The sequence below is a fragment of the Accipiter gentilis genome, chromosome 13 (genome assembly GCF_929443795.1).
Source record: "Accipiter gentilis chromosome 13, bAccGen1.1, whole genome shotgun sequence".
NCBI classification, from domain to species: domain Eukaryota; kingdom Metazoa; phylum Chordata; class Aves; order Accipitriformes; family Accipitridae; genus Astur; species Astur gentilis.
In genome coordinates, this window is record NC_064892.1 from 3,877,947 (window position 1) to 3,896,682 (window position 18,736).

An 18,736-nucleotide genomic window follows, 5' to 3' on the forward strand; every position below is an offset into this window, starting at 1 on the left:
CTGCCCAAATTTTCCTTGCTGTTTCTTAAAAATCACTCTGATATATATTGCTTACTGTATTGACTCTTCATATTTTCCCTAGAAGCTGGACATGTTTAAATAACAATATAATACCTAACAATCTGTTCATTCTGCAATCTACATAAACCATCAGTTGGCATCCAACAAATTCCAAACTGAAACAGAAGCTTTGGATGATTTTTTTTTCCTTTGCGTGGAATTTCTGGCATGGTACAGAAGACTATTCCCATATGGTCCTGCAGTTGCCTATAAAAGATTGTTATCAACAGCACTAAGCTAAAATTCCTAATTTTCATATAACACTTAAGAAATTGCATTAGAAAAATATATTGCATGCACTTTTTATTTTCCATTGTCAACCAAATATTTCAGATATTTCTATCTCATTATTTACTTATGACCTTGTGTCACCTTGTGTTGCAGAACACCCACCAGTGCTTGTCTCTTCTGCCAACTCAGCAGTGATCTGATACAAAAATAATACATGACATCACCGCAGTTTTTACTTGTTGATAGCATACAATTCTCTGTCAAATTCAAGTTGAAAACAATTGCTTTATGTACGGCTTGTTGGGGTTTGTGCACTGCAAACATGTCACTAGCAAAATATATCAAAACCTTGACAATGAATAGCATTTCTTAAATCTTAAAACCACTGAGCCATATCTTAGCTGTTACAAATTGGCATACATACCCCTGAAGTCAGCAGCGCTGTGCCAGTACACCTAGGCTGTAGGACTGGTCCACAGTCATTAGCTCTCACCTAGCAAAGGTATCATCCTGTGTTGCTTTGCTTTTAATCTTACACCAAGGATTTTCTTTTTCCAGGGTAGAAAGCCTGAATTTTTTAAATAGACTACTAAATAAATAATTTAAAATACCTGCACTACCTTTTCAGAGCAGCGGGTGGCACTTGTGGAGCAACAATGTTTTGTGATGTAGCTTCTTTTACAACAGTTGCAGTGGTTTATTGCTTTGTCCTTGTCTTTTTGGACAAATGGGATTTCATAGGATCATTCAGATCGAGTTCACACCCACTGGACTGAGTCATTTTGTCTGCCTGAAGTCTGTCCTGCCAACAGCAGCAGTGAAGGGTGCCAGCACTTGTGGAATAAGCACTATCTGCAGATTTCCTAATTCTGTGTCTACAGGCACATCTGTTCAAATAAACTCAAAGGCATGTGGGAACCAAGGCATGAGCTTTATTCATGGTTTTGTAGCAGCACATGCTTTCCATCTAAAACCTTTTCATCCAGGAAATATTATTGGTAATTTGCTGACCTGTGACAGCTGCTGCTTACAGATTAAAGTAACCTGCAGGAGTTCTTTAAAATGTGTTGTTGAAAACATATTTAACAGTAATCAGATGCTGTTAGGTGATTTCAGGACAGTGTCTTATGCGAAAAAATAATGCTCTATAGCAGAAAGCTATATGGCACTGTTATTTCTGCACCGAGTGTACTTATAGGCTGCATAAAGAAGTAAATAAATAAATAATGGCTAATAAAGATACACTGAGGGTGTCCTCACAGTACATGACAATCTGTAATAAAAAAACCAGCAGGCTAAACAGATATACCCTAAAATAACCTCAGTAGAGTATACTGTACTTACTTAATTCCACATTATCTGATCGAGTAACGTCTTTTTTACATTAACACTGCTAATAATTTCTTCTGCAACATTCAAGAACCCGGCAGGTATCACAAGTTTTAATTGCCAGCCTCATTCTACACCAGCATGCAGCATCTAGACATTATTAAACAAAATACTGATCATCACCCCCATTTTCTGTTTGTACAATTCCATTGCATTTGCCTGGTGTGCTATGCAAATTTGGAATATTAAATGGGAGAAGTTTGGTTTATTTATCTATATAGAAATAAGGACACATATTTTTAAAATCTATAGCAATGTTTGATTTTCTTCAACACGCATATTGACATACGCATGTTGCTATTTGACTGACTGCTGACTCTTTTTAAGTAGGATAAATGGATCAATCGTGCATATCTAAAAATATTATCTTGAATCGCTTCTTCTGGATATTTTAAATTTAAGATAAATTCACCAGCATTCTGCTGAGGCAAGGACTCCTAACTCCTAAAGAGCAATGAGGACTATCATCTGGAAAAGCTGTAATCCTTGCAAGGGCATGGGTTGTATTATCAGCTCCATTTATGACCACTGAGATCCCTAGGCACTAAAGTATAGCTTATGTATTCCTGGATTAAAGAACTGAATACCTGGCTCCAATCGAAATTCTATCACAATGCAGAAGCAGACAGGATGGTAACAAACCTTTGAAACTTCACCTAAGCCTCAGTCCTTTGGGTATGCTTAGACCACGGTCAATGCCCAAGGATGTACTGCCTCAGGTGCAAGTTTCACAGCTAGTCCTTCTGGAAAATAGTGCAGGAAAAGTAAACGCACTCTTTGCACAACTAATCTGGTGCAATGCCCTGTGTTCTGGTCCTTTTTCCTATTGCCACGATTTCTTAGGCATTTTTTTTGTTTAAGCATCACTGGATAAAATTCATTAACAGCTTTGGGAGTAGGAACTGGAACCCAGTCTTCTGTCCCCCATCTCAGTGGCTCCAGACATGGGCTTCTTCCTACTGCTTCACTCTGTGGATGTGGCTCTGTGGGTGTTGCACCTCTGTTTTTTCAGTGGCCAAATACTGGAGTGCGGTGCTGTCCTTGCAGATCTCCAACAGACGACTAGGGTGTTCACTGAAGCCATCAAAAAGGGGGTCAAACCATTTCCAGCTGAGGCATGCAAGGGATTTAGCAGTACGCTTTTATACAAAACATACGCCACTGCCTCCTTCTTTGTTAGTCTTGCTACCTGGAGGGAGGATTCAGCAGTCCCTGGTAGATGACCGTGCCAGGTATAAGTAGCCCTTGGCCTAGACCTGCTAGCAGCTTTTCTTGAAATGTTCTTCTTCCCTCCTGGTACTAGATGGTTTAACACTTGCCTTGGAGAAACACTAAATGTATCAGTACAAGCGCCCAGCCGCCCTGTAAAGTCTTTGAGAAGAAGTAGACTCCTCATTCCTGCTTTCCCAGGGCACATTCCCTTGTTGACGACCTATGTGGATTGCCCTGCTTGGGCCACACGCTTGATGCCAAGGTGTTTTGAACACCTATTTTAAACACCAAAAAGAAGTGGTCTATGCCAGATAGGGAGCTGTAGGCAATTTCAGGAAAATTTATTTGCCTCAGCTTTTTTCTGAAATCAGATGAGCAAAACCTGGAAATTTGGAAGGAAATTAAGGCTTCCTGTGTTGGAAATCTTTTTAATTTCTAAGATGTTGACAAGCAAAGAATCGTTATTAGAAATAAAGGGACATAACACATTAGCAGGCAGCACACTTTTTTCCCTGATGTTTGATGTAATTGCAATTATTCTAAAGCAATTATTTCTAAGAGGAAAAAAAACAACTGAAACAAAACAACTGTTTTTCCACCTTCATTATTCCCAGAAGTTTAATATTCCTAGATGAGCCCTAAAAAAATTATTAGCTAACACCTTGCAAAAGGATAGATACTCCTGTGCTTAGAGGCTTCTTTCTCCAGTTCTGATAAGGGGAGAAATCAGTTATCTGGGATTTCACTGACATTAGAAGAAAAAAGATGTGAAAGTGTTGACACTGCTTTCACCATTGTCAGATATATCTAAATTCCATAATAAGGTACCATGCTGATAAATCCACAAAACCTGTGCTAAGGTACTGCAAATGAGTTAAAACCTGTACAAATATGTTTCAATATATGAAATATTTACCCCTACACAATATTTCATATAGTGGTATATCTCATACTGTGATTTTTCAGTTTATTTTGATGTTGACAATATCCAGGCAATGGAACAATGTTTTGGTTTATATTCAAATATTCAACAATTCTGTTACTATTTTTTTAATCTTAACTGAAATTCCAATACCTTATTTTCCAAACTATATTCTGAAGTGTTGCATACTTTATTTCAGTTTTCAAGTTGCAGGGTTTTTAAGGAACTCACAGAATCTCAAAATAGTGGTGTTTTCAAATCATGTGTGTTCTTACTTCCCCAGGCTGTACAGAGATGGGTTAGGACTTCAGAAAGGTTAAAGGAGCCACACTTGAAAAGGCAAGGGTTAGGAAAGAGATTGTAGCTTGCTGTTACAGGTGTGGCTTAAAAAGCAGTAACCATTTTATTAAGGACAGCCAGTATAATTAACAAGTTTTAAGGTATTTTCTAGACTTCTGTTTTTCTCCAAAGGAAGGCACTTTACTGTGAATCAGAGTCAACCTGAGTCTTGAGAGAAGCTCTAGCAAAATCATTTGTCAAATGAGTCTGGATCTGAGGTAGTGTTTTAGAAATCTGTTACATACATCCTTAGGTCAGACACAGATCAATTAAACAAATCTGATATTTATAATAAATAGTTTTAAAGAATTGTGCTTAAAGATTCCATTTCAGATCAATTAAAAACAAGGCATACATTGCTAGGAGCTCCCAAGTAGTTGACAGAGTTAGGTCTTACAAGGTGCCAGGGGCTTTCTGTTCATCACAGGTGCAAATCCTCAGCTAAATTCTTCAGCTGTGATTTGCTCCTGGATTTGCCATGTTTGTTAACCACTTAGGAATTAAGTGGTTGTGGTTTTATGTATCTATCTCAGTCCTTTCATTTAATGTTCAGGAAGTCCTGTTTGTAAGGATATGCTTAAAACGCTGTTCATGACCAGAGATAAGCACAAGCATGTTTTGATCACCACATTTTTTGCTATATATCAGGGAGAAAAAAGGGACTTGCTTTCATCTCACCTAGCTCTAGGCGCTGAAATGATACATCTAAGCTGGCTTTCTGTATAGTCAAGGCATCTCCAGAGTATGATCAGCCTAGTCAAAATCCAAAGTGGAGGAAAAGTAGCAGGGATTAAGACAAAGGTGTGACTTGGCCAACTGGAGAAGAAAAGAAACCTGTAATAAAGAGAATAATATCAGTGTTAGTAACAAAACTATCTGCTGCTTTCTACCCAGAACTAGCTAGGGACTGGGATAGGGAGGCCAAATGCTGCAAGATCAGGCTAGGATCTTCAACATTCCTCAAGGAATTTGCTCTATGTGACCATTTTGATCTTTTCCACCATCTTTTTCCTGGAAAAGGACACCCATGCCACAGACTGTGAAAAACAGCTTCATGATAGAGAACGTTATGTGTTTAATTTTACATACACTCAGCATCATAATGTTTCATTGGTCTGTCACATACACATGCTATATTTTACGGCAATTAAAAAGTACACTGTCTTTTTCTTAATTTTATAGCTCCGTAAATCTGTTTTCAGCATCAGAGCAAGAAACCTTCTGGAAAAAGAGACAGCAATCAATAAAATTCTAAGGTAAGAGTCCGCAGTGATTTGATTTTGGTTTGACTGTCATCTGATTTCTCATAACCTTGTTTTTCATGAATGTTACTGTACGTATAATATTTATGATAGTGTATCCCTTTGTAGTACTTCTATTGGCTTCATTAGCAAAGATAAATTGCTCTTTTCTCTGGCTGTATTATATGCTTGAACAGCAACAAGAGAGAGATTGTTCTTCAGTATGTATTTGAATTCTCTGTCAAGTGGAGAGATCATGTTTCAACTCTTTTCACTTCTGAATTAACCAAAAAATGTCTCTTCATAAGCGGTGTTATTTTGCCTAAGGATTTCCAGCCTAGTTCTTGCATATATATGCACATAAACATTCACAGGGGTTGTACACTAGAAACCATAGACTACAGCTAATCTTATTCCAAGTAGGAAATGTACAATGAAGAAGATTTCGGAACTGTGACTTCTGTAGAAGGATTTCCTGAATATTTTAATAATGATCACTCATTTTGGTATTCTATATGAAGTAAGTACTCAGCACTGTAAGTAAATAATGCAAGCCTAAGTCTCTAAGACCCATGTCTAAAGTTATCATATGGGTAACACCATGCTGTGGTTTTTCATGCTACTGTTGGTTTTACATTAGAATGGCTGTCATTGATATAAGGTCCATTAGCAATGCCAACAATTTATAGATCGTTCTTTTTTATATATTTGCATTCTCACCAAAACAGGTGCATCTCCAGAATATTGTGAATGAGTGGTCCCAGGTAAATACACAGTATAAACAGGAATAACTGACCTGAGAAGTACAACTGTAGGATTAGATTAAATATCGCAGTGTTTTATGAGGAGCAGTGCACTAGGAATTCAGTGTGATTTCTGGATTATGAAGTTTCTTGAAAAGTGCCTAGTAATTACACGCCATTTGAGAAATACTACAGCTCTAGTTCTTTTTAGTGCTCTATAAGAATACAGCACGGGGAGAATGGTAGAAATTAATGTGAAACTTTATCTGTCTTTAAACTGACGGTAATGAAAGCATGAACAATTACTAAGTCAAATGAATGCTCTTTGTCATTTTTGAGAAATGTAGCTACAAGACCATAAGTATTCCATTTTAACAAAACTTAGGGCTGTATTCGTAAGCATTTCTTAGTTACATGAATGTACCTTGATTTTATAGGCATTACTGTTACAGATAGATAATTACAAGTCTCTTTGTCCTAATCAAAAAACTTTTTAAAAAATGGCTTTAGATACAGGCTTCATGGCAGTGTTTCGGTGAAACATTTGTAATGAAATTCTGTGTTATGTTACAACTGTGAAATGTTATTGACACCTCTAAGGTTACATAAATGTCAGTTTGTTTGGCATGTTTCTTATACTAGAGGAAACGTGCAGACAGTTTTTTTTTAAAACTATAACATCTGTAGGGGCTCCATTCTTTCTTAGATAGAAGAAAAAATTAAGTCCTGCAAATTGAAATTCAGAATTCTGATGAATTCTTCCATCAGCACCGAACTTTCTCCTTTTCAGGAGAAGTCTGAAGCAGAGTGGGAGGTGAATCCAAGCAAACCGTTGTTTGGACTTCACTAAGTTCTCAGAGGTCCCAGGACAGAATCAGAAATGAGTCCTTCCAATTTCAATCCTGCTGACTTCCACTTGGTTCTTCAGAGCACGGCTTCTGCCAAAGTTTTCCATCTAGGAGGAATTCTCATCAATTCACCTGATTCCTCTGAAGAAAAGTTTCGGAGGCAGATGAAGAAAGTTTTCATTTACTAATTTATTGATATATTTTAATTAATCTATTTAATCTATTAATTTAATCTACATTTACTGTGCTTTTCCATCCACTTCCTGAGTGATCAGCAATGAACTTTTGAGGAACACGGAGAAAAGGAGGGAACTTCTGTCAAGTAAGGAAAGTGTGGGATGCTATGTCCTTTAATGCTTTCTTGGGTTGCTCGTAAGTCATTTACAAAGAGGAAGTCTTATTCTCTTCCTGAGAAAAAGGAACAAATACTGTTTATTTTTCCTTGTTATTGCCTCAACATTATTAAATAAGCTCTGAGCTGTGACATCTCCAATGCATCTGTTCCAGCATAAGAAAATTGTGTTCGTGGTATGTCTGGTGGGCATGCTGATAGAGAGCATTGCCAGTAATGGGTCCTGCTGGTCCTGAGCACTGGCAGCGTGTCCATATTGTTGCCAGTGTTGATGCAAAGGAGGTTTACAAACAGAGAAAGCAGTGGTAAAAAAAGATAACATTTACAGCTGAAACTTTGGATTCAGTTCAAGGAACACAGGAAAACTCATACTCACAAAACGTGAGAGATTCTTTTTCCTATTTTTACATTAGTTGTAAATGCGGTATGCTCCTTAATAAAAGTAGCTGAGTCTCAACTATTCAGAGTATCTGACAAAAGAAGAAATGGAGTTTATGCCAAGAACAATATGAGATAACTCAGGATATCCCTTCTGGAAAGATTCCTTCCAGCACCTTTTTAATTTCTGTCTACCTGAATTAAGGAGCATTTATCTAAAGCAATGCCTCTACACAGTAAAGCTGCCCTAGGCAACTTTGACTTGATCAAATTGCCATACTGAAAAGAGAATTTTAAGTCTGTTCTAGCTTAAGTCCACCTCTTGCCTTTCTCCCCCTACTATTTAAACCTTGTCAAATTGTATTTTAATCAAATTCTGAATGTTTCAGCGTAACCAACCACTTAGAAGGAATATGCATTACACACAGATACCTTTACGTCTCTCTTGTGCGTCTTCGTCTATCTAAACCATCTTTTTCCCTTTATATACTAAACTGCAGCTTGACATCTTCTTCCCCAGCAAGAGAAAGAAGGGCATACATAGCCCTCAACCACCCAGAGAGAGAGTTCGTACTCCCAGGCATCTCGCCTGCTCATCTAATGTAACATTATGCAGCAAAATGGAGGTCTCTGGTCTCTTAATTTTCCTGCAGCTTTCTTACTGTGCTCCAGGGGAACTATCTATTTTCTGAAGATCCTTGGTTGGAAACCAACCTTCACCTTGCCCCCTTGAGGTCTTGGTGCAGTTAGTCCTGGGAACAGAGTCAAGGATGTAGCAACTACTGTCCTGGGTACTTTGACCAGTGATTTGTATCATCCCTGCCAGTGTAAGAGCACAGAGAGGCTTAACTCTTCACATAAATCCATTCTGAGGTGGGGACTTCACCCTTCTGAGGAAAATGAAACAAAATAAAAATGAGTTACAGACAGTTAGAACAAATTTTTCAAAACACGATTGCATTTAGTAGTGCCTCTGAATTACAAACAGCTCAGTTTCTTTCTGAAAATTATCATGCATTTCTCTCAGCAGCAATAACCACTTCTAGCAAATTTAATTCTTCCTGCGTATCTTCAGTTTTTCCCACTTTTGTCTTACTCTGTCTTGCTGTGAGCATTGCTTTTTGTCTTCAAGCAAGTTTTGTGCCTGTGGTTCTTGCGATCCTCATTCCTTGTGGGATCATTACCTAAGAATGGGCGTCTGGTCCTTTATTAGTCCCACTGGCTTTCTGAAGTAGAGAGGGTGGAGAAGGTCCAGTCAAAATGTGGATAAACCAGTCCAGTGATGAGGCTAAGTTGTAAACAGCACAGAATGGTGTGGGAACTGAGCAAATTAAAAGTAGTCTCACGTAGTCCAAACTATAATCAAAGTATCAGTAGTGGAGAACCTGATTCTCGTGTCTATTAAGCCATGCTTCACAGAATCACAGAATGGTTGAGGTTGGAAGGGACCTCTGGAGGTCATCTGGTCCAACCTCCCTGCTCAAGCAGGGCCACCCAGAGCCAGTTGCCTAGGACCATGTCCAGATGGCTTTTGAATATCTCCAAGGATGGAGACGCCATAATCTCTCTAGGCAACCTGCACCAGTGCTTGCTCACATAAGGGTTTATGCCCTTATTTTATAAAATACAAGGAATAACTTAAAAGTTCTCTGGTCTGTCAGTAAGAAAATCAAACTTGGCAGAATCACAAAAAACTCATTATAAAATATATATTGTAACAGTTTGGGAAACTAACATTTTTAAAATGGGCAGCTTTTTATTTGCTTTTCATTACAGCTGATGCTATAGTCAAACTTTAAACTTATGCTAGGGGTATGCAATAATATTTTCACTGTGCTAGTCAAGATTTCTCTGATGCATTTACTGGGTCTGAGGGAATAACATAGCTGATGCTTAAGTGGAACTTTCACTTTCATAAACAGCTAACTGAGTGAAGTGCATGTCACTTATGTTTGAAACTGAGACAGCCATAAGTGCATCTTGGGGGGGGAAAAAAAAAAAGAAGAATTGCTTGAATTAAGTATCCAGTTCTACTAATTTCCTAATATGCTAGAAGGTAATTCAGACTGTTCATACAAGTATTTGTGCAAAATACAGTGATTTTTTTTTTTTTTAATATTAGAATAAGCAAGAAACAAGATTCTCTGTGCTTCTAGGAAAGTTATGAAGTTAATGTCCAAATAAATTCTTTCTGGACACTAATTCAGTAGTATAATACACCACCTCTCATAAGAGTATGAGCAAGCATTTTCATTAGTTTGGTTATCACAGGAACATAGACATATAAGTCGGAAGGGAACTTCAGAGGCCATGTTGTCCAACTGCCCACCTCAAGTAGGACTATTGCTAACCCTGGATGAGATCAGCTTTGCATCTTCACCTTCTCTGGTTACAGCGCTGTGTTACCTTGAGAGAGGGTTTTCTGGTGCACATTCTGAACCCTCCAAGCCACTGTTTCTGGCCGTTGCTCACTACTCTGTCGTCTCACAGTAACAAGAGTTTAGTTCCATGTTCTAACCTCCTCTTCACCAAAGTAAACAAGCCCAGCTTTCTCAAGTCTCCCTGGAGATCATGTGTTGTTGGCCATTGACCACTTGTACCTGCTCCTGTGTTTCAACAATCCTTTTGAAGTACCCAAAAGTGTGTCCCAAGTGCAGCCTCTCCAGCTCTGAGTAGAGGAGGGATAATAACTTCCCTCAATCTGCTGGCTACACTCCTCCTTAATATAGTAGTCAGTTTGCCTTATTGATAGCAGGAACACATTCATCCAGTTATCACACAGGTAACTCCATCCCATCCAGACCCAGTGCCCAATGTAACTCCCACATCCTTTTCCACAGCCTGCATGGCCGCATGGAGCTATTCTGCACCAGGTATGAAACTTTGCACATTTTGTTGTCCAACTTCGTGAAGCTTTTGCTGACTCAGTCTTCAAGTTTAGCAGGGTCCTTCTGGTTTAATGCTTTACCATTCAGTGTGTCAAACACTGCTTTTCACTTGTCCACATAGCCAATTGTTTCATCTTGGTGATGGTGATGATAGGGTTGAGTGTTTATGCATAAGAATCAGGGAGAAGGCCAACGAGGCAGATATCATGGTGGGAGTCTGTTACAGACCACCCAACCAGGATGAAGAGGCAGATTAAATATTCTATAAGCAGCTGGGAGAAGTACCACAATCGATAGCCCTTGTTCTCATAGGGGACTTGAACTTAGCAGATGTCTGCTGGAAATACAGTACAGCAGAGAGGAAACGGTCCAGGAGTTTCCTGGAGTGTGTGGAAGAAAAATTCCTGACGCAGTTGCTGAATGAGCCAGCTAGGGAGGGTGTCCCACTGGAGCTGTTGTTTGTGAACAGAGAAGGACTTGTGGGTGATGTGATGGTTGGAGCCCATCTTGGACATAGCAATCACAAAATGATAGAATTTTCAATTCTTGTAGAAGGAAGGAGGGGGGTCAGCAGAACTGATACCTTAGACTTCTGGAGGTCAGACTTTGGGCAGTTTAGGAGCCTGGTTGACAGAATCCCTTGGGAGGCAGCCCTGAAGGGCAAAGGAGTCCAGGAAGGCTGGACATTCTTCAAGATGGAAATCCTAAAGGCGCAGAAGCAGGCTGTCCCCATGTGCCGAAAGAGGAGCTGGTGGGGAAGAAGACTGGCCTGGCTGAACAGAAAGCTTTGGCTGGAACTCAGGGAAAAAAAGGAGAGTTTATGACCTTTGGAAGAAGGGGCAGGCAACTCAGAAGGACTACAAGGATGTCATGAGGTTATGAACATCCCTGGAGGTATTTAAAAGACATGTATAATTGGTGCTTAGGGACATGGTTTAGTGGTGGACTTGGCCGTGTTGTTTGCATGTGGACTCGATGATCTTAAAGGTCTTTTCCAACCTAAATGATTCTATGATTCTATGATCATAGAAGGCGTACCTTCAGTATCCTGTATTAGAAATTTGCCTGCATTAAATAACTGACTTGTATTAATCAGTTCTAAATCACTTACAGCAACTTTCGTTGTATATATTCTGTGTTTTCTCTCTTAAGAGTATGATTTCTTTCTTCATAATTGTGAGGCTTTGATACCATGCATTTCTTAGAACAAATGTTCCAGGTAAGCTCATCTTATGAGGTGCCAGGCTTTGATACCATGTAGTTCTCAGAACAAATACTATAGTTGAGTTCAGCTGATGAATGTTGTCATCAGGAGCAAAATCCAGATTTAGTCACCATCTTCTTAAATCTCCACACGCGTATGACATCATTGGATTTCACCTGCCTCCTGCAGAGACAAAAAGAAGGAAATACTGGAATTCACATATCCATTGGTAAGAAGTTACTCTGTTTTATGGGGTTTATGCCAAGTGACCACCATGTTACAGATCACTGTAAAGCATTGTTGTAAAGTAGATTTAGTGGGCTGTGGAGTCTCCAACACTGCAGGTATGGAAAAGGAAGTTAGACAAATACCAGCCCAGAATAGTGTAGATATCATTGATCGTGCTTTGAGAGAGGTGATAGACTAGTTGGCCACTTGCGGTTCCTTTTTCTCCATTGATTTTATCAATTCTTCTATAATCCAAGGAACATAATTATTATACAAACGTCAGGTAGAGGAGAAGCTGAAACAGCAAGGCAAGAATGACAAAGAGAATACAAAATGGCTAAAGGAAAGAAAGTATGCTACCATAGTTCAACAGACTGAGCAGACACTAAAGAAAATAAGTGACTATTTGTTTTTTCCTTTAGAGACATTGGAAGGAAACAAGAAAAAACATGGAAAAGAAAAACCATGAATTATCCAAGTTGCATTAATAATTCATTTTATTTTACCAGCCAAATTCAGATTTGTTTAAAAAATAGTATATTTTCCCCAAAGAACAGTAGTGTAGCTGTGGTGAAAATGTGCATTTTGCTTACAATTCAAACAATGCCTTATTGAATTAAGTTTATAGATTCAAAAGAGAAACACTAGAACACCTATCGGGTGGATTCACCATGAATCTTAGGTGGTCACATTTAACCATATATTCCAAATTAAATGGAAGTATAATGAGAGCATAGAAAGACTTAGTAAGGATAGAGAGGCTTAGTGAAAACAATGCTGAATGAGGCTGATAATTGAGTGTTTTACTGAAGTGTACCACACTGCTAAGACTTCACTGTGAGCACGTTTCAGGGAGAACAAGAACAAAAGTACATCGTAAGATATGCAGTTGCTGCAGTTACTACGTAAGTATTCACTCATTAAAATAATAACGAAACCCAACAAATTGGTGTTACACTGGAATGCAAGAAGATGAGTAAACACTTGTGGAAAGGATGCATCCCTAAAAAGTCAAAGCGTGAGCCGTATGCATACCCTCTGCAAGAGACCTCATTAAAGGTATAGTACTTTGAAGTATTGATCAAAGCTTTTAACATTTTACATTAGCTCAAAGAATTTTACTTGAACACTCTCTTCACTACTTATTTTTCAGGGGTTCTAAAGCATGAAATAGTTTGAAGGACTTCAGAAGTTTGGACCTCATATTGTTCACAGGTAGTACAAACTACTTTGTATCCCACTAATTGTATTGGTCTGTATGGTCTTCACCTGTAGCCTGGATTCCTGATAACCTACCAAATCACATTTTCTTTTTCAGGATATTTTTTTACATTTGTGCTTTTCAAGGCAAATTTGGTGCATGTACTTCGCAGCTACTGGACTGTGTTCAGAGTTCTGCAAGGTGAGTACGAAGTCAAGAAGCTTGACATATTTCTTGTCTCTTCTCCTTTGCTTCATAATTTCCACATTCTACCAGAAGTGAACATGAACCTATCTAGTATTTCATAGAGGTGGTATAAGAAGATGGAAAGGACAGTTTTACAAAAAAAAAAAGTAATTTTGACTGCATTGTTCAAAGAAAGGCCAAAAGATTCTGACCAGCTACAGTTACGTGAAAATCTGTCAGGTCAAGAAAAAATTAATGTTTTTCAACTCCAATTTGCAAACTATGTAGGACTAAACTTTTTAACACTGTGGCACAGTGATTGTCCTAGGTGTGGGATTCACCTCCAGACAACCAGATCTGCCTGTGAGCTACATGATGACCTGTCTATCATCTAGGTGACAAAAGTCTAGTCAATACAGGCAGTGGAGCCCAGTGAGATCTTTAGCTGACTGCATTGACTTTAGATGCCCACTACATGATTATTAGAATAGCTTCCAAACATTATTAATTGAATTAATTGACAAAGTGTTCAATGAAGTTGTCCACATATGGACATCTAGTAATGTATGAGATGAAGGGAACATCTGAAACAGCAGCTGGAAGCAAGGCAAAATACTCCAAGGCATGGCAGGTGGCACTGGCCACCTCTGTACAACCAATTTAATGGAGTCCTACGTCTCCACTGATTATGAGGGAAGCCTGGAAACATGGCTCACATGCAGGCACTGATAGTAAGCACGCAAGCGTAGGTGCCTACAATAAGAAAACAAATGTTGTTGTAGATTTTGAGATTGACAGCTATGCAAATCTGAAAACTTCATGGCATCTGCCTTCTTTTTCAAAAGTCCCCAAAGATCTGCAACTCTAGGTGTCTAACAGCTGAAAAATACCCAGCGCCTGAGTCAAAATGATAACAAAGCATGGCTTTTACTAAGAATTAATACAAGGAAGATTAAGACACTAATTCCCATCAAGTGGAGAATGCTGGGAGAGAGGCTGTCAAAGTAGCCATGGCCTTTTCAGCACCAGCATCTTTGTCTCTGAAAATATAAAAAGTTTCTTTGCAGTTATTTCTGATCTCTGTGCTCTACAACTGGCATCTCATTATATAATTTCTCTGTTGACTTCAGTAGGAGCTGCAGGGCTTCCAGAGTTACTGAAAATGAGGCAATGGATATAAATTCTAAATGTGGATTTAGGAATCTAACTTAGGCAGAGATCATAGACAATCCTAACAGTCTTTCTACAGGTGTTACCCTTTATGAATGCCTATTCTGTGTAGTATATGGCTAAGTGTATTTTATTACACCATTAATAAACAAATAAGCCATCTTGTTCATTAGTCAGGTAAAGAATCTATTGCTTGAGCATTTACTGTTCTCTTTTATTATGGACACTAAGAGTTTATGTAACCTGATATTCAAGTAACTTGTGTACAAGGACATGAAAAGTTCATGTGCAAGTCACTTCTTGATGTCAAGAAAATCATTTCTAGCTGTTAAAAACAGAGCACAATAATTTATATTTACAGGGAAAAAAAAAGATAAATTACCCTCCTTGTCACAGCAAGAAACCTCTGTACAGAAGTCAGGCCCCAGAACTTCCTTCCCATTGTCTCTGCTGGGAAAAAAACAGATTGTCGTTTTAATGGATCTATTTTTAGGACATAATTTCTATCTTTTTTTTTTTTTTTACAAGAAAATTGCACAGGTGTTCAAATGATATCTCTGTTGTCTTCTGACAGTGTTGTGTAGTATCATCCCCCATAATATAATGCTTAAAATCCATTGGTATTAAAATGTTCATGATTTGGCTAAGATGAGCTGTGTTTTATAAGACATATAGTAATTTTCTTAAACAGCATGATGCTTCAGTTCAGTGTAGTGTAACCTAATGCCTTCTCTAACAAGTGTAGCACAATACATTTTTCTAGCATGCTAGTATGATTGGCAATGATGACACTGACAAGCATTCTAAGCTTCTCATTTTTGTTCCAGATCTCACTTTGGATCCCTACTCATATCATTTATGTGTTCAAATCTAAAAGAACAAGAAATAGTGGAGAAGAGTGAAAACCAAAGTCATAATGGGGAAAGAACATGCCTGGGATACCTTTTGCCGTCAAGCGTGATCATCCCATGCTGCCAAGGATAGCATTTATCTAAGCCTTACTGTAGACTGGTGAATAGAGTGGTTACTCCAGTAGCATGTAGTTTTTTTCATGTTTTCAAAAAAAATGGAGACTCTGTTCATTAAAAAGTACTAAATATTACCAGTTGGGTCTTGTGTTTTTCTGAACGGTTGCATAACGCAAAATGAGCAATAAGGCAGGCACTGTGTAAACTTAAAATTGCAGCATTCCTGGAAAGTTAAAATATTTTTCCAATGTTGAAATTCCATTTCTCAGCCATCGGAGAATTTGTCAGCTCTTTTAGTGGAAACGTCTCTTTTTCTTAAGCAAATCCATTTCACCGTAGCCATCAAAATAAAGATATGCACACTTTAACTGTAGCACACTTACTAACCAACAAATACTAATTTCTGCCAAAATATGTAAAATGTAAAATGTGTTTGCCAAGATTCAGCAGAAGCAAAGTGAAGCAAATGAGCAAACAAGTGAAAAAAACCACACAACAAAATGCTGCAAGTTCAATGCAGTCCCAGAGAGCTGACATTTATTACAGGATATCAGCAATGTGCAGATTTCATTTCAAACCGTGTATGGTCCCAGTTATGTAGAAGAACACTCAAAGATATTCTGTAAGTCTTGAGTGTGCACATAAATATTTTGCCACGTACAACCCTGAAAGGGAGCTGCCCTAAAATGACAGCTGTACTTGTACTATTCCCTTCTTTATTGCTGAGAAGCTGAGTTTACTGATGATTAGTGCATTGCCTGACTCTTTTCACACTTAGTGAAGTCTTGAGGGACCATAAATTCTGATCAAAAACTCAAAGATGGCCCTTGCTAAGGCATGGAGAAGGTTCATCAGATGACCAGTTATGTTGCAGAGTGAGGACCATTGCCTTGGAAATAAGTTTTCATGGAAAGGCCATTGCTGTTTTATTGCTATTGTCTGCTAAGCTGTGCACTTGCTTCGCAGAAAGCCAAGCTGACATCTCTGAACGCACTACCTCAGAAATTATCATTTATACTGAAAACTCTGTATCATCATCATTATATTTCTTTGTAGGGCCTGCACTAGACAACGCATGCTGAGCGGATCCTTTGAGGGGCAGCCTGCAAAGGAAAGGTCAATACTTAGTGTCCAGCATCATATACGACAAGAACGCAGGTAAACATGGACAGAAGGGATGGTTTAAAAATACTCTTAAAATAAAGGTCATGAAAAGAATTAAATTTGAGCAATACCTAACGTGTGAAAAACTGAAATTACTTACTTGTACAAAGAACTGAATTCTACATTCTTCATTGTAACCATAACAAAATTCATTGTACTGTATAAATGGAAAAAAATGCCTTTTTATTTCAAATGTCATTTCCTTCGCTGACTACAAAGCTATCAATTTAAAGATCAGAAGGAAAGAAATTGGCTTATGTTAGACCGGATTGAAAACAATTGAAGAACATATAAGCTTCTGATGTTAGCAAGAGAAAAATTATAAGAATTTGATATATTGGGTGGCTGGAGAGCAGTGCTTTATAATGGCCACCCTATAAAGGTCAAAATTTCATCCTGAGATGTATCATTAAATTGATTATGATTGTTTCAGGTCACTGAGACATGGTTCCAACAGCCAGCGAATCAGCAGAGGAAAATCTCTTGAAACATTGACTCAAGATGTAAGTCCTCGTAGAAATGACAGTTTCAATTTGAGAATATAAGAAATAAGAATATGTACTACATAATAAATAGTTCTGTAAGATTAATGTCTATTTATGACCTTGTTTACAATTTATCTTTTGAAATCTTGAAAGGAAATCATAAAACAAATGCTGTAACTGCATTACAATTATCCTCAAACTAATTGACATGGTTACTTCACTGATAGACTTGCTGGTTTTGAAACACTTGCTGAGAGAGATTCACTGAAGCTGTAGACACTACATTAGGAACACAACAATTGCTACCCAGGATACCTTAAAAAGCCTTACTCTGGAATTACGCAAATCACTCAGGCCGGCAAAACAGCACTTCAAAATTTCTGATGGAAGCTTAACAATATTTTTCAAACAGGAGAACTGTCAGACAAAAGGACAAACACTAAAAGGGAGAACAGTAATCACGGATTTCACTGTGGTATAGTTTCACACAATTAAGTGCATTTTCACTTCTGCAAATTCATAATGATATTCTGTGGATCTCTGCAACTATGACAATTCAAGGGGCAATATTAGTCCCTCCATTTCCAAACTATGACAGTCATTTTCAAGATGTGCTTCATACTTAAAAACAACTTAATAAGAAATAATTAATGAATTGCCCTGTATGGTGGTAGAAAGAAACTATAGGTAAATAATCTTTTAAAGCAGATGTGGCTTTGTTTGTGTCCAATAGTAGGGGTAACACCCAGCATTTCCCCTCCAGGAGTGGTCCAAAGACCCATTTAACTGAATAGTAATAGTGATTGTACCCTCTGCTGGATAAGCTCAGACAACGTCTTCCCTCCCTCTCCCCCTCCCTGCCCTCACCAGTCACTACCTGTACATTCTACAGAACTCGCTGCCTGGCCTCACGTGCAGCAGGCTTGAGAAGCTGAGAGGGTGTCTGAAGTCTTTTCTTTCCCAGTCTTTGCCCTTAGTAACTTTGATAGTATTCATTCCAGTTCAGAGAGGTCGGATGAGCTTACAGGACCTTTGCTTTTAAAGTTAAAAGTTGCATTGGATGGGACTTCACGCATGAAATTAAAACTGAAATTAACCTTGATGAAAATAAGCAGTCTTGTGCTGTAGATAGAAGGTACTGTACAATATGCTTGACTGAGTAGACGTGCGGTGCATTTGGAAATAAAGATTTTTCATTTGAATCTTTCCATGTAAAATACCGTATCTTGCTTTCATCTGAAACATTAGAAAACAACAACCCACAGACCTCATTTAAAAGGAATCATTTTGCTTCTAGCACTCCAACACAGTGAGATACAGAAATGCACAGAGAGAAGACAGTGAGATAAAGATGATCCAAGAAAAAAAAGAACAAGCTGAAATGAAAAGGTATTTAAAAATCAAAAGTCTGCATGCACCCTTTTCCTTATTAAGGATTCTCTGTATGAAGTAAAAAGTATTGAGAGTCATGATGAAAAAAGAACGAAGCGTAGGGGATATTTTTACCAGGTATAATGCATATCACTT

The 18,736-nt window shown here is 38.2% G+C and overlaps 1 protein-coding gene across 2 annotated transcripts in view; it reads left to right on the forward strand.

Annotated features, from left to right (window-relative positions):
- NALCN (sodium leak channel, non-selective) overlaps positions 1-18,736 on the forward strand; it is a 244,704-nt gene that overhangs the window by 192,954 nt on the left and 33,014 nt on the right. For both annotated transcript variants that reach the window (XM_049815990.1, XM_049815991.1), the window contains exons 18-21: positions 5,336-5,409; positions 16,617-16,718; positions 17,158-17,227; positions 18,507-18,598. In XM_049815990.1, the coding sequence (XP_049671947.1) occupies positions 5,336-5,409; positions 16,617-16,718; positions 17,158-17,227; positions 18,507-18,598 (338 nt within the window). The remainder of the gene's footprint in view (positions 1-5,335; positions 5,410-16,616; positions 16,719-17,157; positions 17,228-18,506; positions 18,599-18,736) is intronic.